General features: G+C 34.2%; 1 protein-coding gene across 4 annotated transcripts in view; it reads left to right on the top strand.

Moving 5' to 3' along the window:
- Window positions 1–15,073, top strand: part of Dus2 (Dihydrouridine synthase 2) — a 142,162-nt gene that overhangs the window by 116,228 nt on the left and 10,861 nt on the right. For all 4 annotated transcript variants that reach the window (XM_085815216.1, XM_085815214.1, XM_085815215.1 and 1 more), the window contains one exon: window positions 2,329–2,496. In XM_085815216.1, coding sequence (XP_085671342.1) covers window positions 2,329–2,496 — 168 coding nt within the window. The remainder of the gene's footprint in view (window positions 1–2,328; window positions 2,497–15,073) is intronic.

Raw genomic sequence — 15,073 nt, 5'->3', positions numbered from 1 at the left:
GTTTATAGAATTAAAGAGAAAGTATTAGCACAAAAAACGAAGCAACTTAAACAACATACATTGAAAGAAATGTTTAATAAAGTAAACAAATAAATATTAAGGTTTTTTTGGTAAATTTTGATACCCTTGAGATCATAATTGCTCTTTATTTCATAAATTACGGTTTCATATTTTTAATTCTATAATTTCTGCATGCCATCTTACCAGATTTAAAGTGATGATCTATAATCCGGAAAAAACCATAATCCGGAATCGCTGAAGTCCCGACGAGTCTGGATTACGGACTTTGTACTGTACTACCTTGCTCACTTGCTTTCCATGTCATGATCCTAACTCATGCATGCACTGCACTGCCCTTCTGCAAAAGTATGGCCTTCCATTGTGTATATAAGAGAAACTGGCTTTTTGGATACACTTCATAGTAGCATTGTTTATATTGCCATAATTTGACTGATTTATAGATATATGTTTGAATTTTTAATATGTTTATTAATGTGCTGATTTAGATACTAACAGTTGTTTGTATCATAGCTTTGTATATGGTTGATTTTTGTTATACTTATTTATTTTTGAAATGTTAGGTATAAATCCTCAGCACCTTATTTAAAGGTATGAATCTTTGGTTGTAAAGTTTTTTTGCTAAATTGTTTGTATAAATTCTGAAAATTTCAAAAATCTTGCCAAGAAATTATATAATATGTTTAAATTATATTAAAAAATTTATATTATATAAAAAAATTATATAATGACTTTTTTCTCCCTTTGATGAAACTGTTATCATAATTGCTGCTGTAATTTTTTATTATATTTCCTTAATATGGTTTTGCTTAACACATACAGTCAAAAGTCGTTAATCCGGACTCGTCCGGACTTCGGCGATTCCGGATTATCGATTTTTCCGGATTATAGATCATCAGTTTAAATCTCGTAAAATGGCATGCAGAAATTCTAAAATTAAAAATATGAAACCGTAATTTATGAAATAAAGAACAATTATGATCTAAAGGGTATCAAAATTTGCATAAAGAAAGAGCTTAATATTTATTTGTTTACTTTATTAAACATTTCTTTCAATGTAAGTTGTTTAAGTTTTGCTTCGTTTCATGTGATAATACTTTCTCTTTAATTCTATTAAACAGACATAATTTCTTCTTCAGTTACAAAGTTCCGCTGTTCAAGTCCTATAATTGCTGTGTCAAGAACACCGACTAATTTGTCAATCGAAATTTTTTTGTTTTCAATAACCTCTGTCACTTTTCTTCCCTATCGGAAGCGAATTATAATGACGAGGAACTTGTTTTAAATCATATCAAAGACGGAGCATATCGAGATGAAATACTACATTTGGTAAGGAATTATAAGCCAAATAAAATAAAAACATCTGCGCTGAAGATAAGGATAGCGTTGACAGATCAACTTCCAAATCATTACGCGCCCGCCTCGGCGATCCCCCCCGCCGAGCAGCGTGAAATTGATAAACAGATTTCGGATTTCAAAACATACTTTCGCTTTAGATCCTTTACATATTAACGAATATATATCGGAAATTCTATTTGATATAATCGAAAGTTTAAGCTTACTTTTATAAAATTGGTTTTACAGTCTGCAAAAAATAATAAGCCGGATCCAATTCGAAAATTAAGGAACCACGCAATCATCAACATTAACTGAAATAGATAATTAGATAATTTTAGCTTATACGTCCATTATACATAAAACGCGCACGCGAAAACGTATTCTGCACTTGCGCACACTCATATGCGCAGTCGTAAAAGGTCTTACGCGCACGCGTAAACGCCTATGCGCATGTGTCAACGCGGCGCATGCGCAGAAAGTTTTTAGTTTTGAGGTCCGGATTATAGATCATTCCGAATTATGGGTGTCCGAATTAACGACTTTTGACTGTATTAAATAATGGGTTAATTATTAAGTGAGACGTTTTCTGGGTGTCTATTCAAGGTACGAATACTGAATAATCATCATATGTCAAATACATGTAGTTGCAATATTTGAAGGCACGTATGGTTCTTTTTTAAAATTCTTGAATGAACCTTTTAAGTTGCAAACCAATGCTTTTCATTCAGTAAATACCAACAGTGTTATCAAATTTTTAAATTATGCTAAATAATAAATTTTGATGAAATTTCACACTTAGTATAATCAATAAATATTTATCTGAATAAATGTTTTGAAACCAAAATCTTAATTAAATTATTTGGAGTGTCTTTAGCTATTTTATAAGTATTAGGAGACCTATTGCATTTTATTAGTTTTGATTTTTAATAATGTAAAATGATCTTCCTTGCATTAAATGTGACTTTTGAACAGCGAGCTGTGGAATTTAAGTGATTATTTAAAAAGAAAAGTAGCAGAGCATCGTTCGAAAGCTGAAAAACTAAGACATTTGCATGAAAGAGATATTGAACTACAAGCATCCTTAAAAAGGAGACGTGTGGCTGATAATGACATTCATGAAATGGATGTGAAATTCCAAAGGTAACATTTTTTCTCAATAGTATGATTTTAAATTATAACAATATGAATTACTTTTGATACTTTCTCGTTATCTGCACCCCCACAGAAAAGCAGTATACTTATTAGTAACTTCATAGAGAAGCATTTGTTTGGGTATCTTTACATCTCTTTCAATGATCAGGGCTACATATTTTCTTGCAATTTTCTTTTTCCATGCAGGATGTTATACACTTCTTGTTTTATTGCACTGATGTTCTCTCCATGTACACAGCAACCTTCTCTTCCAAAAAGGTATTTATTTAAATTAGGCATATTACAATTTACGTATGCAGAGAATTACGTATGCAGAGAATTTTAGATTTTCCTGAAGGCAATGAAAACTGCGGTATGCAGTTCACCACTATTCTAAAATGCTAAAATTTGCATGAGAGGAATCATAATCTGCAGTCACACTGGGCATACTGCCCAGACAAGTGGAAAGCCATCTGAAGGGATATGAGTTGCCACATAAATATTTTTTGGCAGCATGATGTATTGCCCTATCGATGTTTTTTCTGCTACTTTCAGTGGGTGTGCAGGTAATGAGAAAGTAGCTAGCTTTTTTATATAAAGATTAGCAGAGATTTTTTTTATATAAAATAGAACTTTCTGCATGTGGATTAGCCATTTTGGTAAAATTCCAAAAGGATAATTAAGCTCGATTGTTCATACCTTAAATTTGTAGTCTCCAAAAATGCTTGTGTTTTATGAAGTCTGTATGAAATATGTATTATGTGAAATGAATTAAATATGTTTTGCTTAATTATAATTCAGGCACTTCAAAAGCTTTTTCTGAAATATGTGAAATGGATTGAATATAAATTATAATTTGGACACTTCAAAAGTTTATGTACATGTGTTTTACTGTGTATGCAAGCCACTAGTGGACAATAAACACTAGCCATTATTTATGGTTTTTAATACCATAAATAATGGCTTAAAAATTTACCAGATTATTTATGGTTTTTAAAAGCTCATTTCCCACTGTAGGCAGTAGTTAGGTTGGCATAAACAGCTATGTAGGTAGGCATGCATAAGAATTTTAAGTTGCATTTCTGTAAAATTCTACTGATGCAGTTGATCGAACAGCAAGACAAGGAGCATAGGATTTCGTACACTATTAGACTTGCTACAGTGGAAGCCACAGTCTGTGCAAATGGTTGAAAATACTGCAGTTGTTAAATTTAAAGCTATGAAAATCTGCATGTGACACATTTGAGTTGTCCAGTTTTCAGTATCAAATTCAGCTTAATAAGGAAAAAGATAAATCTTTTTATCTTTGTTGAAACTAATATCAACTGCAGTATATATTACTTATTACAGACCTTTTTGTTCCTACAAATGAGTAAATGAAAATAGGAAATGTTGAATTACAGATCTTTGAACTAGGCGGAGCTGAATCTTCTTTGCAAATCACATGTAAAAGAAATTAAATCATTGATTTATAAGATGGCAAATAGGTAGAAATGGACCTATCAACATGGCTTGCAGGAAGTCTTCATATCCCATTAGACTTCTTCCTCTGTGGCTTTTGCAGAAAAATAATTTTCACGTTAAGACTCAACGTTAAGACATTTTCACGTTAAGACTCAACTTGAAAATAAGAACTTCCAATTGAAACACAAAAATATTTAATAAAGAGCCTATGTACATTATTTACATTATTCAAAACACAAAATTTACATATAATATAAATTTCCTCATCATAGGGCCAAGATTAGTTTATCAAGAACAATTATTATAATTGTTGATTACCGCTATGTGGCCAAGAATAGATCATTTCAAGCATCTAACTCAAGCTAAAACTATTACATTCTTTCTCTACCGCCAGTCACGTGACCCAGTTGGCGACAGATGATAAATAATAACAGAAAAATTGGCTCCATCGGAGGGAAAAAGAAGTAAATAGGTTCATCACAAATTTAACTAACCATTACAATATTGCTATAACAATAAGAAACAAATAAAAATTACTTACATATGCAGGTCACATTATATCAATAATTTCTTCATAACAAGACAAAATTTTTCTGAAACTATAGAAAAAACAAACAAAAAAAAACATTTAAATTAACATTTCTCAAGATCACCACAAATCATTAAACCAAGGAAAACAATAAAATGAATAAATGAAAATATTATGAAACAGAATAGTTTTTTTATCAGTTTAACAATCATTCAGTCTATTTTTTGACCAGTCACTGATTATTGCAATTACCAATATCATAAATTTCGAAATTGTACAATAGCTGCACTGGACGTTTGATTACCGAATTACCAGTTTTCACTTCACACGATCTGATCATTCCATCTTTACTAATAAAAGTTTTGGTTATTCTTCCTAATTTCCACCAGCTTCTAGGTAAGTTTTCATCATGAACAAGCACTATATTATTTACTTTGAATGAAAATCGTTTCTTCTGACCGGTATAATGAGCAGATCTCAAGCACGGGAGATATTCTTTTATCCATCTGTTCCAAAAGTGATTTATTAGATTTTCTCATGTACAGAAACGTTTTAACATTACTTCTCTAGAACCTGGTAAATTCAAGTCATTCCTCCTTACAGCTGGCAAACTCAAGAGTCATTTACCAATCAACAGGTAGGCTGGAGTAAGTGCGGAGGGCTCTTCAAGATCAGAAAAGACATATGTTAATGGGTGCGAGTTTATCATCGCTTCTATTTCAAGCAATTGTTTATCATTGCTTCTAATTCACTTTGAGTCAAAGATGATTTCCCAATGTTCTTTCCTAAACTAGTTTTCACACTGCGAACTAAACATTCATGAAAACCGCCCCACCAGACAGCATGTTCTACAATGTATCCATGTGATTCCATGCGAAGCATAAAATTTTTTAACTTCATGGTGGTTAATCACTTTCCACATTTGCTTTAATTCAAGTTCAGCTCTTTTAAATGTTCTAGCATTGTCCAAGTACACAGTGGAACACAAACCTCTTCGGGATACGAACCTGCGGAATGCAAGTAAAAATTCTTCAGTTCTCATGCCTTTTACGAGCTCCAGGTGAATAGCTCTTGTAGTGGCGCAAGTAAACAATAAAATGTAGTATTTGTTGTCATTTTCCTTTACATATAAGGGACCTGCAAAATCGAGTCCACAAATTGCGAAAGGCGGAGATTCATTAACTGTATCTGCTGGAAGAGGTGCAGTGACTTGTTGTCCAGGACGTACATTATATTTTTTGCATATTATGCATTTACTCAGGATTGATTAGACATATTGTTTTCCTCTTAAGAGTCAGAATTTTTCACATATATGCACTAGAGTATCAGATACCTCCTGCATTATAAACCTTTTCATCCGCGTCTTGTACTACTAATTCACTTAATTTATGCTTTGAAGAGATTACTATTGGATGTTTGTTGTTAAATAGTAGGTTTGACTTTTGTAACCAACCTCGTACCAAAAAGTAGACCTTCATCTGATAATATGGGATTTAATTCGAACAATTTTAAATCTTTTGGAATATGCTTGTTTTTTCTTAGGGACTCTATAACTTCAGGGAAACTATCTTCTTGAGCTTGTTTTAATCAAAATCTTTCAGATTTACTGATTTCTTCTGCTGAAAATTTCTATTTTCCCTTTTTACTTTTAAATTTGATATAAATCTGAAAATCCAAGCAGTCACATAAAGTTTTTTCAAGGAACTAAATTTCGTCAAATTCATGAGTGGAACTTTTTCAGTTTTGATCACACACGCTAGGATAGCTTCCGATTTTCGAGATTCTTCTGATAAATTATATAATTTTGGTGTTGATAGTTTAGGTTTTGGCCATTGACTTTCAGGTAACGAAAGGAATGCAGGGCCATGCCACCATTTCGCAGAATTCTTCAGTTCTTATGTAGAACAATCCTTTGTTATTAGATCTGCATGGTTGAGTTTTCCTTTGCAATGTCTCCATGAACAAGGATCTGAAATTTCATGTATTTCTGAAATTCTATTAGCAATGAAAGGTTTCCATCTCTTAGCTGTACTTTTAATCCAATGTAGAACTATTTCCGAATCTGACCATAAAATGACATTTGAAATATGTAGAATATTTTTTAGGTGGTTGGCAACTCTAGCACCCACCAGTGCTCCCATCAATTCAAGTGTTAACTTCTTTAATGTTGCAACATGTGATTTTGTCAAAACAAATGTAGTTTCAAATTTATCTTCATCAGTTCTATATCTCAAGGATGTGACTGAGCCATATGCATTCGGATTAGCGTCACTAAAAATGTGTAACTGAACAGTGTCTCTGTCTAAATTTGGTACATGAAAATAATATCTGGAAATTTTCAACATTTTAAGTTCTTTTATTTCAGAGAGCCATATTTTACAGTCATTTTCAAGTTCTCCGGAAAAAAAACCTCATCCCAAGCTACCCCTTGAAGCCATAGCTGTTGCAATAAAAATTTTATTCGAATTACAAAGAGTGCGATAAATCCAGATGGGTAAAAAATTTTGGCTGCTATTTTTAATACATTACGTTTGGTACAGTCAGTGTTTATAGAGGACAGCAAAGGTGTTAATTCTAGTCCTAAGACATCTTCATCATTGTTCCATATTGAACCTAGTACCTTTAAGGATGTACATGGAGTGTCATCCAGAGAGACTAATTTTTCCTCAAGCCAATTCTGTTTAAGCTCTAGGGAATTGGTTTCGAATTTTCTTAGATTTAGACCTTCTTCAGCAAGAATTTTAACAGATTCATTTGATAGATTAAGCGCTTCTTCAACAGTTGTTGCTCCAGAAAATAGGTCATCCATGTAAAGATTTGAGTTAAGCATTTCAAAAGTCTTAAAGTTGGAATTCTTGTACTAATCAATATGATGTTTCATTGTGCAGGCAAGGATGAAAGGCTACAAGTTACACCAAAGGTTGCTCTTCTCATTTGTAAGAAATTACACTCTCTTTTCTATCAAGGTTTTTAAAATAGAGAAATCTCAGATAATCTCTGTCTTCTTCTGCGATTGATATTTGAAGGAATGCCTTTTCAATATCTGCTGAAAAGGCAAAAAATGTAGATTTTCTAAAGTACTTTCAAATTCGCAAAACCATTCACGGCCGCTTTGATGTAGACCGTAAATGGCCTTGTGTAATAATCACACTTTATTTTCCTTTTCAATAAATCCCTCTGGTTGGGTCATATATATTTTCTCATTTAGCTTTGCATATAAACATGCATTCTTTACATCTAACTGACAATTAGTTCATCCATATAAACATACCAATATAGTGAAAAATAGTCTTATGATTGAAAAATTTACTACAGGGCTGTAAATGTCATCAAAGTCTTCACCTCTTTTCTGCCTGAGTCCTTGTGCTACTAAACGTGCTTTGTATCTAACCACTTGATTCTTTTCATTTCTTTTTAGAGTATAGACCCATTTGTTTCCTATCATAGTTTTATTTTCTGGCTTTTCGACCAATTCCCAAACCTTTCTTTTCTTCATTGTGTCACTTTCTTCTTTCATGGCCTTATCCCATTCTTCAGCATTTACTGATTTTCGTGCTTGTTTAAAATTTTGTGGGATAACAATTTCTGCAGAATTTCTACAGAATCCACCAAATTCAATCCAATTTATTCGATTGCCTACTTTTACTGCAAATTTGATTTTTACCCTTTCCTAGTACTTTACTTTCACAATTTCCTACAGCTAAAGACATACATATATCCTTTATTTCTTCAAAATTTATCATTAAATTTCTATTATTACAGAAATGAGTTGCAGCTTCAGTATCTATGACCAAATTAAATTTATATGCGTTACCCCCTTTATCTGTAGTTGTTATATAATTTTCTACTAACATTAATTCTTTATCTTTAAACTGTCTATTTTAAACTTCTGATTTTTACTTACATTTTCTTTGCATTGAGCAATTATGTGTCCAAATTTACGACATCTGAAACAAGGTCCTATTCTCATGTTCCCCATTTTTTCTTAGATTTAGTGTCATTTTCTCTTTCCCTGCATTTGAACTAATAGTACACTCACTTCCAAAAGTTAAGCATGGAGAGGAAAATTTCCGGAAGCCAATCAGAATTGAAGAGGATGCAATTCGCTGCAGAGGTAGATGAAAGTATGCAAATATGTTAGGTAACAGCCAATCACGCTTTCATGTCAAGAAATATGCAAAAAACGCAGTCTTATAAGAAGCCAGCTTTATGAAGGGTTACAGAAGTTGATTGCAAGTGCTGATAGAAGGTGTTTAAAACTTTCGTACAATTTGTTTTCAAGATATACGTGTTTCTATGACTTCCAGAATTCTGAGCGCTGGCGTGCTGTGGGGCATTCAGAAAACACACACATTCGCCGCTACCAGCGTACATATATCCATACTCAGCCAATCCACTGATCTTGATGTCATCAACCAATTAGCGGCAACCACGTTAGCTTACCACCGATTGACCTCCAATCAAAATTTGCATAAGGAAAACTTGCAGAAGTCAACAAACAGCCATCTTTTCCTCATGGAAAGACAAAAACAAAACTTAAACAGAATTATAGAAGCTCATAGTCCAATTCTATTATACGAAAACACTTATTGTCTCTACATGAGTCATAACTCAATCTGTCATGTTTTGATAAACATGCGGTGATGAAAGGAAAGTGTAATAAATAATGATTCACCAGGTTGGCATCAGATCAATGATGTATCTGTGGAATGTTTCAGTTTGAGTGTATGCCAAGCAGATACGCAGCAATGGAACCAAATTACTGATCATACAAATTTATGCTAAAATGATTGTTTCTCCAATAATAAGGTATTTTATTTAGTGTCGAAGCGAAACTAAGAATCGGGACTTTCCACATGTTTTATTATGCACGGAGAGGGAATCAGAAAACGTTGTTAATGGTTTTTGAGGTCCGGATTTTAGATCATTCTGAATAATGGACGTCCAGATTTCGGACATTGTACTGTATATATGTAGTATTTAAGGTGTGTAACTAGAGAGATAGTTACAGAAACCAGGAACTTCCAGACGTGGCCATTTCTAAGCACAGTGTGATAAGGTCACATAGATGATCTTTGTCAAGTTTGCCCGGGATGACTGATTTTCGAATGCAATGGCACCTTTTTCATACCAGAACAGAAACCCCTTTGAAACGAGGTACCTTTTATTAATGATTCTGATTGCATCCAGCATTTTATAAACTTCCTCTTTTTGAAATAGTAAATGAGCAGGTAGAAGACACTGTAGCCAAACAATATGATTTAGTGCTAGTAATTGGATGAGCTTGATATCACAGTACATTCTAAGATCTTCACAGTAGATTCATGCAAACCCATTCATTTGTCAATAAGCCGGTTTCATTTTTATGAAAGAGAATACAAGTTAATTGCTGTTTATCACTCACGTTGTATTTTTTTTGGGGGGGAGTGCCACAGGAAGTATTTTCGAAGTGATTGCATCCTGGCAACAAGAAATGTGTGCATATGCGCTTTTATTTAAAAATGGGTAAATGAATGGTGATACAGTGTGAAAATTTATAATAAAAGTTTAAGTCTTTCATATTCTGTATTCATAACTTATATTCTTGATTATCCAATTGAATAAAGAATGATTGATTTAAATAAGTATTTTAAGTCTTTCATATGCTATATCCATAACTTATATCTTTTGATTATCTAAGTAAACAAAATTTTTTTCTTTAAATTTCTGCCAGAATGTTTGGTGGGAGTTTTGACAGCATCTGTGCCAACTTTTGTGATTCGATGGGTTTTCATGATTGGAAAAGATATTTTAACTAAAGTCAACAATATGAGCCCTGGTGCTGGTTCTGGGTTTATGTGAATAACAAATTAGTTATTCTTTAATTCAAATAGCCCTAAACCATTACTGTTCATTTTTCCCGTTAAATTCTATGTGATATATCTGACTTCGAACCTAAAATTTCTGAAGAACACAAAACCTTGTCTAAAACTTAAAGGTTTATCCAACTAGAACTTCAAAAATGATGAAAAACTTAACATCTTATTTGGAAACATTCAACATTTCCAGGCAATGCTTTAAACTGTCAACTATTCCGGCACAGTGAAAAACACTTTCTTTTAAAGGACAAAATCCATCTGGCCCTTTTGGCATATATCTCCATTTTAGTTTCGCTGGATTCAGTTTTCAGCTCCTACATATTTTGGACTTAAACGGCCGGACTGGAACTGGAACAGGACCGGAACAGGACTGGAACCAGAACAAGACGGGAACCTGAACAGGACAGGAACTGGAACAAGACTGGAACCAGAACAGGACTAGAACCGAAACAGGACGGGGACCGGAAACTATCATCCCCGGGCAGGTCTACTCTGGCTCAAACTGAAAATGAACTGCCCTGCTACCAAGGAAAGCACCTCCTATTATTGATGGTGGTTGCCGTTACTACAGGCGATTATTCAAAATATTTAACATCTTTCCACCTAAGGAAAAAAAAAAAAAAGTGAACTTTCACAACAAAGTAAAACAATGCTAAAGAGCCTTAATATGCCAGTATGTCTGGCGGAGTTACAGTTCTACCAGATCGTGTTACAAGTTTCATAGATTTATCATCTATGCTGAGTTTAAGTTCAGACAACAAATCTTGTTTTTCATTCTACAGCTTCACGGGTACATCATTTTGCGTTACCTCTAAAGGATACAAAGTTCGAACTGCTCTAAGCAAAATTCCATTTCGGGTCTTTACTCATACAAGCCGATTTATTCCATCAGGTCCTGGAAGTAGTTCATTATGACACGACCAAGTTGCCAAAAAAGTCTTTTGTCTCTACTACCGATCAAAACAATATCATCCAATTTAATAGTAACTTTCCTTTCAGCTCTTTTATGCGAAACCTTGAGAATTCCCAAATATTCTTTACGAAACCTATTTTTAAATGCTTCTCATACAGTTTGAATATACTGAAATCTTTTTTGTAAATTACTTGATTTAATACCGTATTTTATATCCCGCAAACTACTAGTTCTAAACTACTATTCTACTAATCTTTAAATTCAGGATCGGAAGGAATTACTGTCAACGGTCGGTCATTAAGAATCGCTTCACAGTCACACAGTATCGTCTACATTTCTTCATAATTTAAACAAGCATGTTTAAGAACTTTTTTAAGTACTTGCTTCATCATTCCGATAAGACGTTCCCACCAACCACCGCACCGTGGAGCACCAGGGGGAATAAACTTCATGTTATTCGCTGATTGGCTGCCTGCCGATTAATTTGTTCAAAATCTATTAATTTGAATGCATTTGAAGCTCCTACAAAATTAGTTTCATTATCACTGTACACAGTTGTGGGTTTACTCTCTCTTTGCGACATGAACCAATGAAAAGCCTGGAGAAACACTTCTGTAGATAGAGAAGTCAGCAATTCCAAATGGACCGCTCCATAAACGGCGCATGTAAAAACACAAATACATGCCTTTTCTTTGTTTCTCAACAATAAAGGACCACAAAGGTCTATACCCGTGACATGAAATACTGCTGAATCGTTTACTCGCTCTATTGGCGGTGGGGCTGATATGTGGTCAACAGGTACAGCAGAATATCTCTTGCAAGTAATGCATTTACTCAAAACAGAACACACAGTTCTTCTGCCAGATAACAACCAAAACCTTTCCCTTAAGGTATTCAGTATATATTGTACACCTGCATGTCCTTTCTTTTTATGTTCTTCCATAATTAAATTTCTAACTAACAGATGTTCTCCTGGTAATATTATAGGTGTTCTAAACTCTAACATGTCCTCTTTTCGAAACGCACCAGTTTTAATTCTTAGAATTCCCGCATCATAAAATGGACTAAGAGTTCGTAAGCATGCGTCTTCTATATCCTGAAACAATTCCGATTGAATCAAGCGAATAACAACCTTTTCTGCAAAATCAATTTCATCAACAGTGAGTTCACCTTTCCTTTTTTTCTTATTTCTGCAATTAAAGAAAAATCGTTGAATCCAACCAACAACTTTAACTGTTTTTCGATAGCTAGAAAATCGCTCACTCAAACTAAACCTTTCAGTAGACACTAGAGATGAAACCACTGCCTTTTTTTTTTCTTGCTGGCTATTTCCGCTTCATCAGTTATGAATTCAGCACTCGGCCAATTATCTTGGGATTTTAAAAGCCAGCTCGGACCCTCCCACCATTTTTACCGGGAGAGTTGGCGAACTGAACACCCTCTACTTGGAAGATCTGCAGGGTTAAGGTGACCAGGTATATGCCTCCAATCCTCCACACATGTCAAAAGCCTTATTTCCTGTACTCTATTTTGTACAAATGTCCCCCATAGTTCTTTCCTTTTTATCCATGCAAGGACAGTAGTTGAATCTGTCCAGAAAAATGTACTTCTGGCCTCAAAGTCTTTTAGAACGTCTGCAGCAAGACGAGATGCAATAAGGTTTAATCCTTTTTCAAGACAATCGTTGAGACTCGGAGAACCCTTTGCTTTAGACGAAGCTTCAAATACTGGCCGTAACTTCGTAGTACTATGTTTCTTAACAACATGTCTAAGTGGCAAATAATGATGGGGTAAATCTAATTCATTTACGGGTACTTCCTCTATTATGCCCTCTTTGAGCCATTCTTGGAATATATTTTCATACTCTTGGCGAAGATTATCCAGTTCAAGTTGCCTAATCGTACCGTGCAACCTTTTAAGCGATAACTCAAAATTATCCGACAGGGTAGGGTGCCCTTCCAACCATTGCAAAAACACTACAAAGCGGTTATCTTCTATTTTTACAGTATCAAGAAAATGTTGCCTGGTAGCCTCATACAATTTCAATTTACTCTTTTGTTCGGATGGGTCCGTAATACCAAGCGAGTCAAGGGCCCATAAATCAGAAATACAAGCCTCTTTATTCAACATTGAAGTAACTAAGAATGTTGAACCTTCTCTATTCAACTCCCCGGTTTTTCCCATAACCGTCCATCCTAACTTTGTCTCAATAGCTACAAGACCGTTTGAAATTTGTTTACGATTTCCTGTTAATAATCGTCCTGCAACATCGGCTCCTATTAAAATTTCTATAGGTCCTTTTAAATGATCTGTTAAACTTATTCCACAGTCAGCAAGCTCATTAAGCTATATTCCTTGTCCAATAGAAGGTATATTATTACAAATAACAGGCTGACTTAATGTATCAAAATTACAGCTGTACGAGCCAGACGTATTAGATAAATGAATTTTGTAAACTTTATGTTCACACACACTGGTCGTTGTACTGCCAAATAATGCATAGCTAAAGTATTCCTTTACCGTATACCTATAACCCATATCTTGAGCTGTGCTTTACAGAATATACGACCTTTGAGAACCAGTATCAATTATAGCTCGAGCCGAATGAGATTTTTTATCTCCTTTAATTATTACTCTTATTGTTTGCAGCAAAACTTTAGGAGACCTTGAAGAAATGTTGGCGAGTGTTTCAGCCTGATTTGGAGGCTGTTCTGTTGCCCTTGTCTCACTCATTTGTGAACGGCCTTTACATAGAAAAATATGATGCCTTTTACTACATGTAAAACAAACTGTTTTTAATCTACACCTCCTGACAGAATGTCCAGATTTCAGACACAGGTAACAAGAGCAAAACTTCTCTTTCCGACAACGATAAGTTACGGGCCTGAAAACATTCTGCAGAACCATTTATACTGGAATTTATACTGGATTTATACTGGAACAAAATATGCAGCCTTTTCTAGCTTCATGAGAAGAAGTAAACAGTTCAGCTGCCGTAGGTTTTAAGTGAGGTTCTCTTATCTTTAAACCTGAATTTCCTTTCTTATTACCGTGAGCCAATCGATCGAAAACATTGAAAGATGTAGCTGCTAAAGAAATTCTTTCCTCACTTTCAACTTCACCGCGCAAGAAACATAAAAGGCGCTCAAGGTCAGATTCCCTTTTCTTAACTCGCCGTTTTCGCCAGTTAAACTTTCTGATCCTTTACGCGAAAACCTAAGTCTCTCCCACGTTTTTAAGACTTCATTCAGCAATGCTGATTCTACCAATGGGTACAATATCGTGCAATATTTGCCTCTATTTATTCCCAATATCTCCAAGGCTCTTAGATTAGATTCAAGTTCATCATATAATTTCCATAAAGAGTGTGTACTTTGTTTTTGAATAACAAGGGTTAATAAATCATGAATATAAATCTCAATTGGTAATTCTTTGTTACCAAAACGCGTTTGCAATGCTTCAATTGCGCTCTTGTAACTATCGCCAGTTGGCGGAAAGCTTTTAACTATTTCCTCTGCAGGAGAGTTCTTCTCCGTAGCCTATGCCAATTAAGCAAATTTATCATTATTATCTAATGTAGGATCTTTATCAATCTTTTGGAATTGCCCCCAAAATCCTAGCCATTTCTTCACATTACCATCAAAGATAAGCAATTTAATCTTCGAATAACGTAACATTTTATTCTGAATAAAAGACGGATCAATTAAAGTTACATTCGGGGTACCAAAAGTGAGATCTTTTAGTTTACTTTCCATAAGTCTCCACCTATCAAAATATAATTCAGATTCATCTATTTCCTTAATAGGTAAAGTCTCATATGTA

This window comes from Stegodyphus dumicola, chromosome 4 (assembly GCF_044657685.1).
Source record: "Stegodyphus dumicola isolate Sdum_Otavi_A_Nest chromosome 4, ASM4465768v1".
Lineage (NCBI taxonomy): Eukaryota > Metazoa > Arthropoda > Arachnida > Araneae > Eresidae > Stegodyphus > Stegodyphus dumicola.
This window is presented reverse-complemented; position numbering and strand designations above follow the sequence as displayed.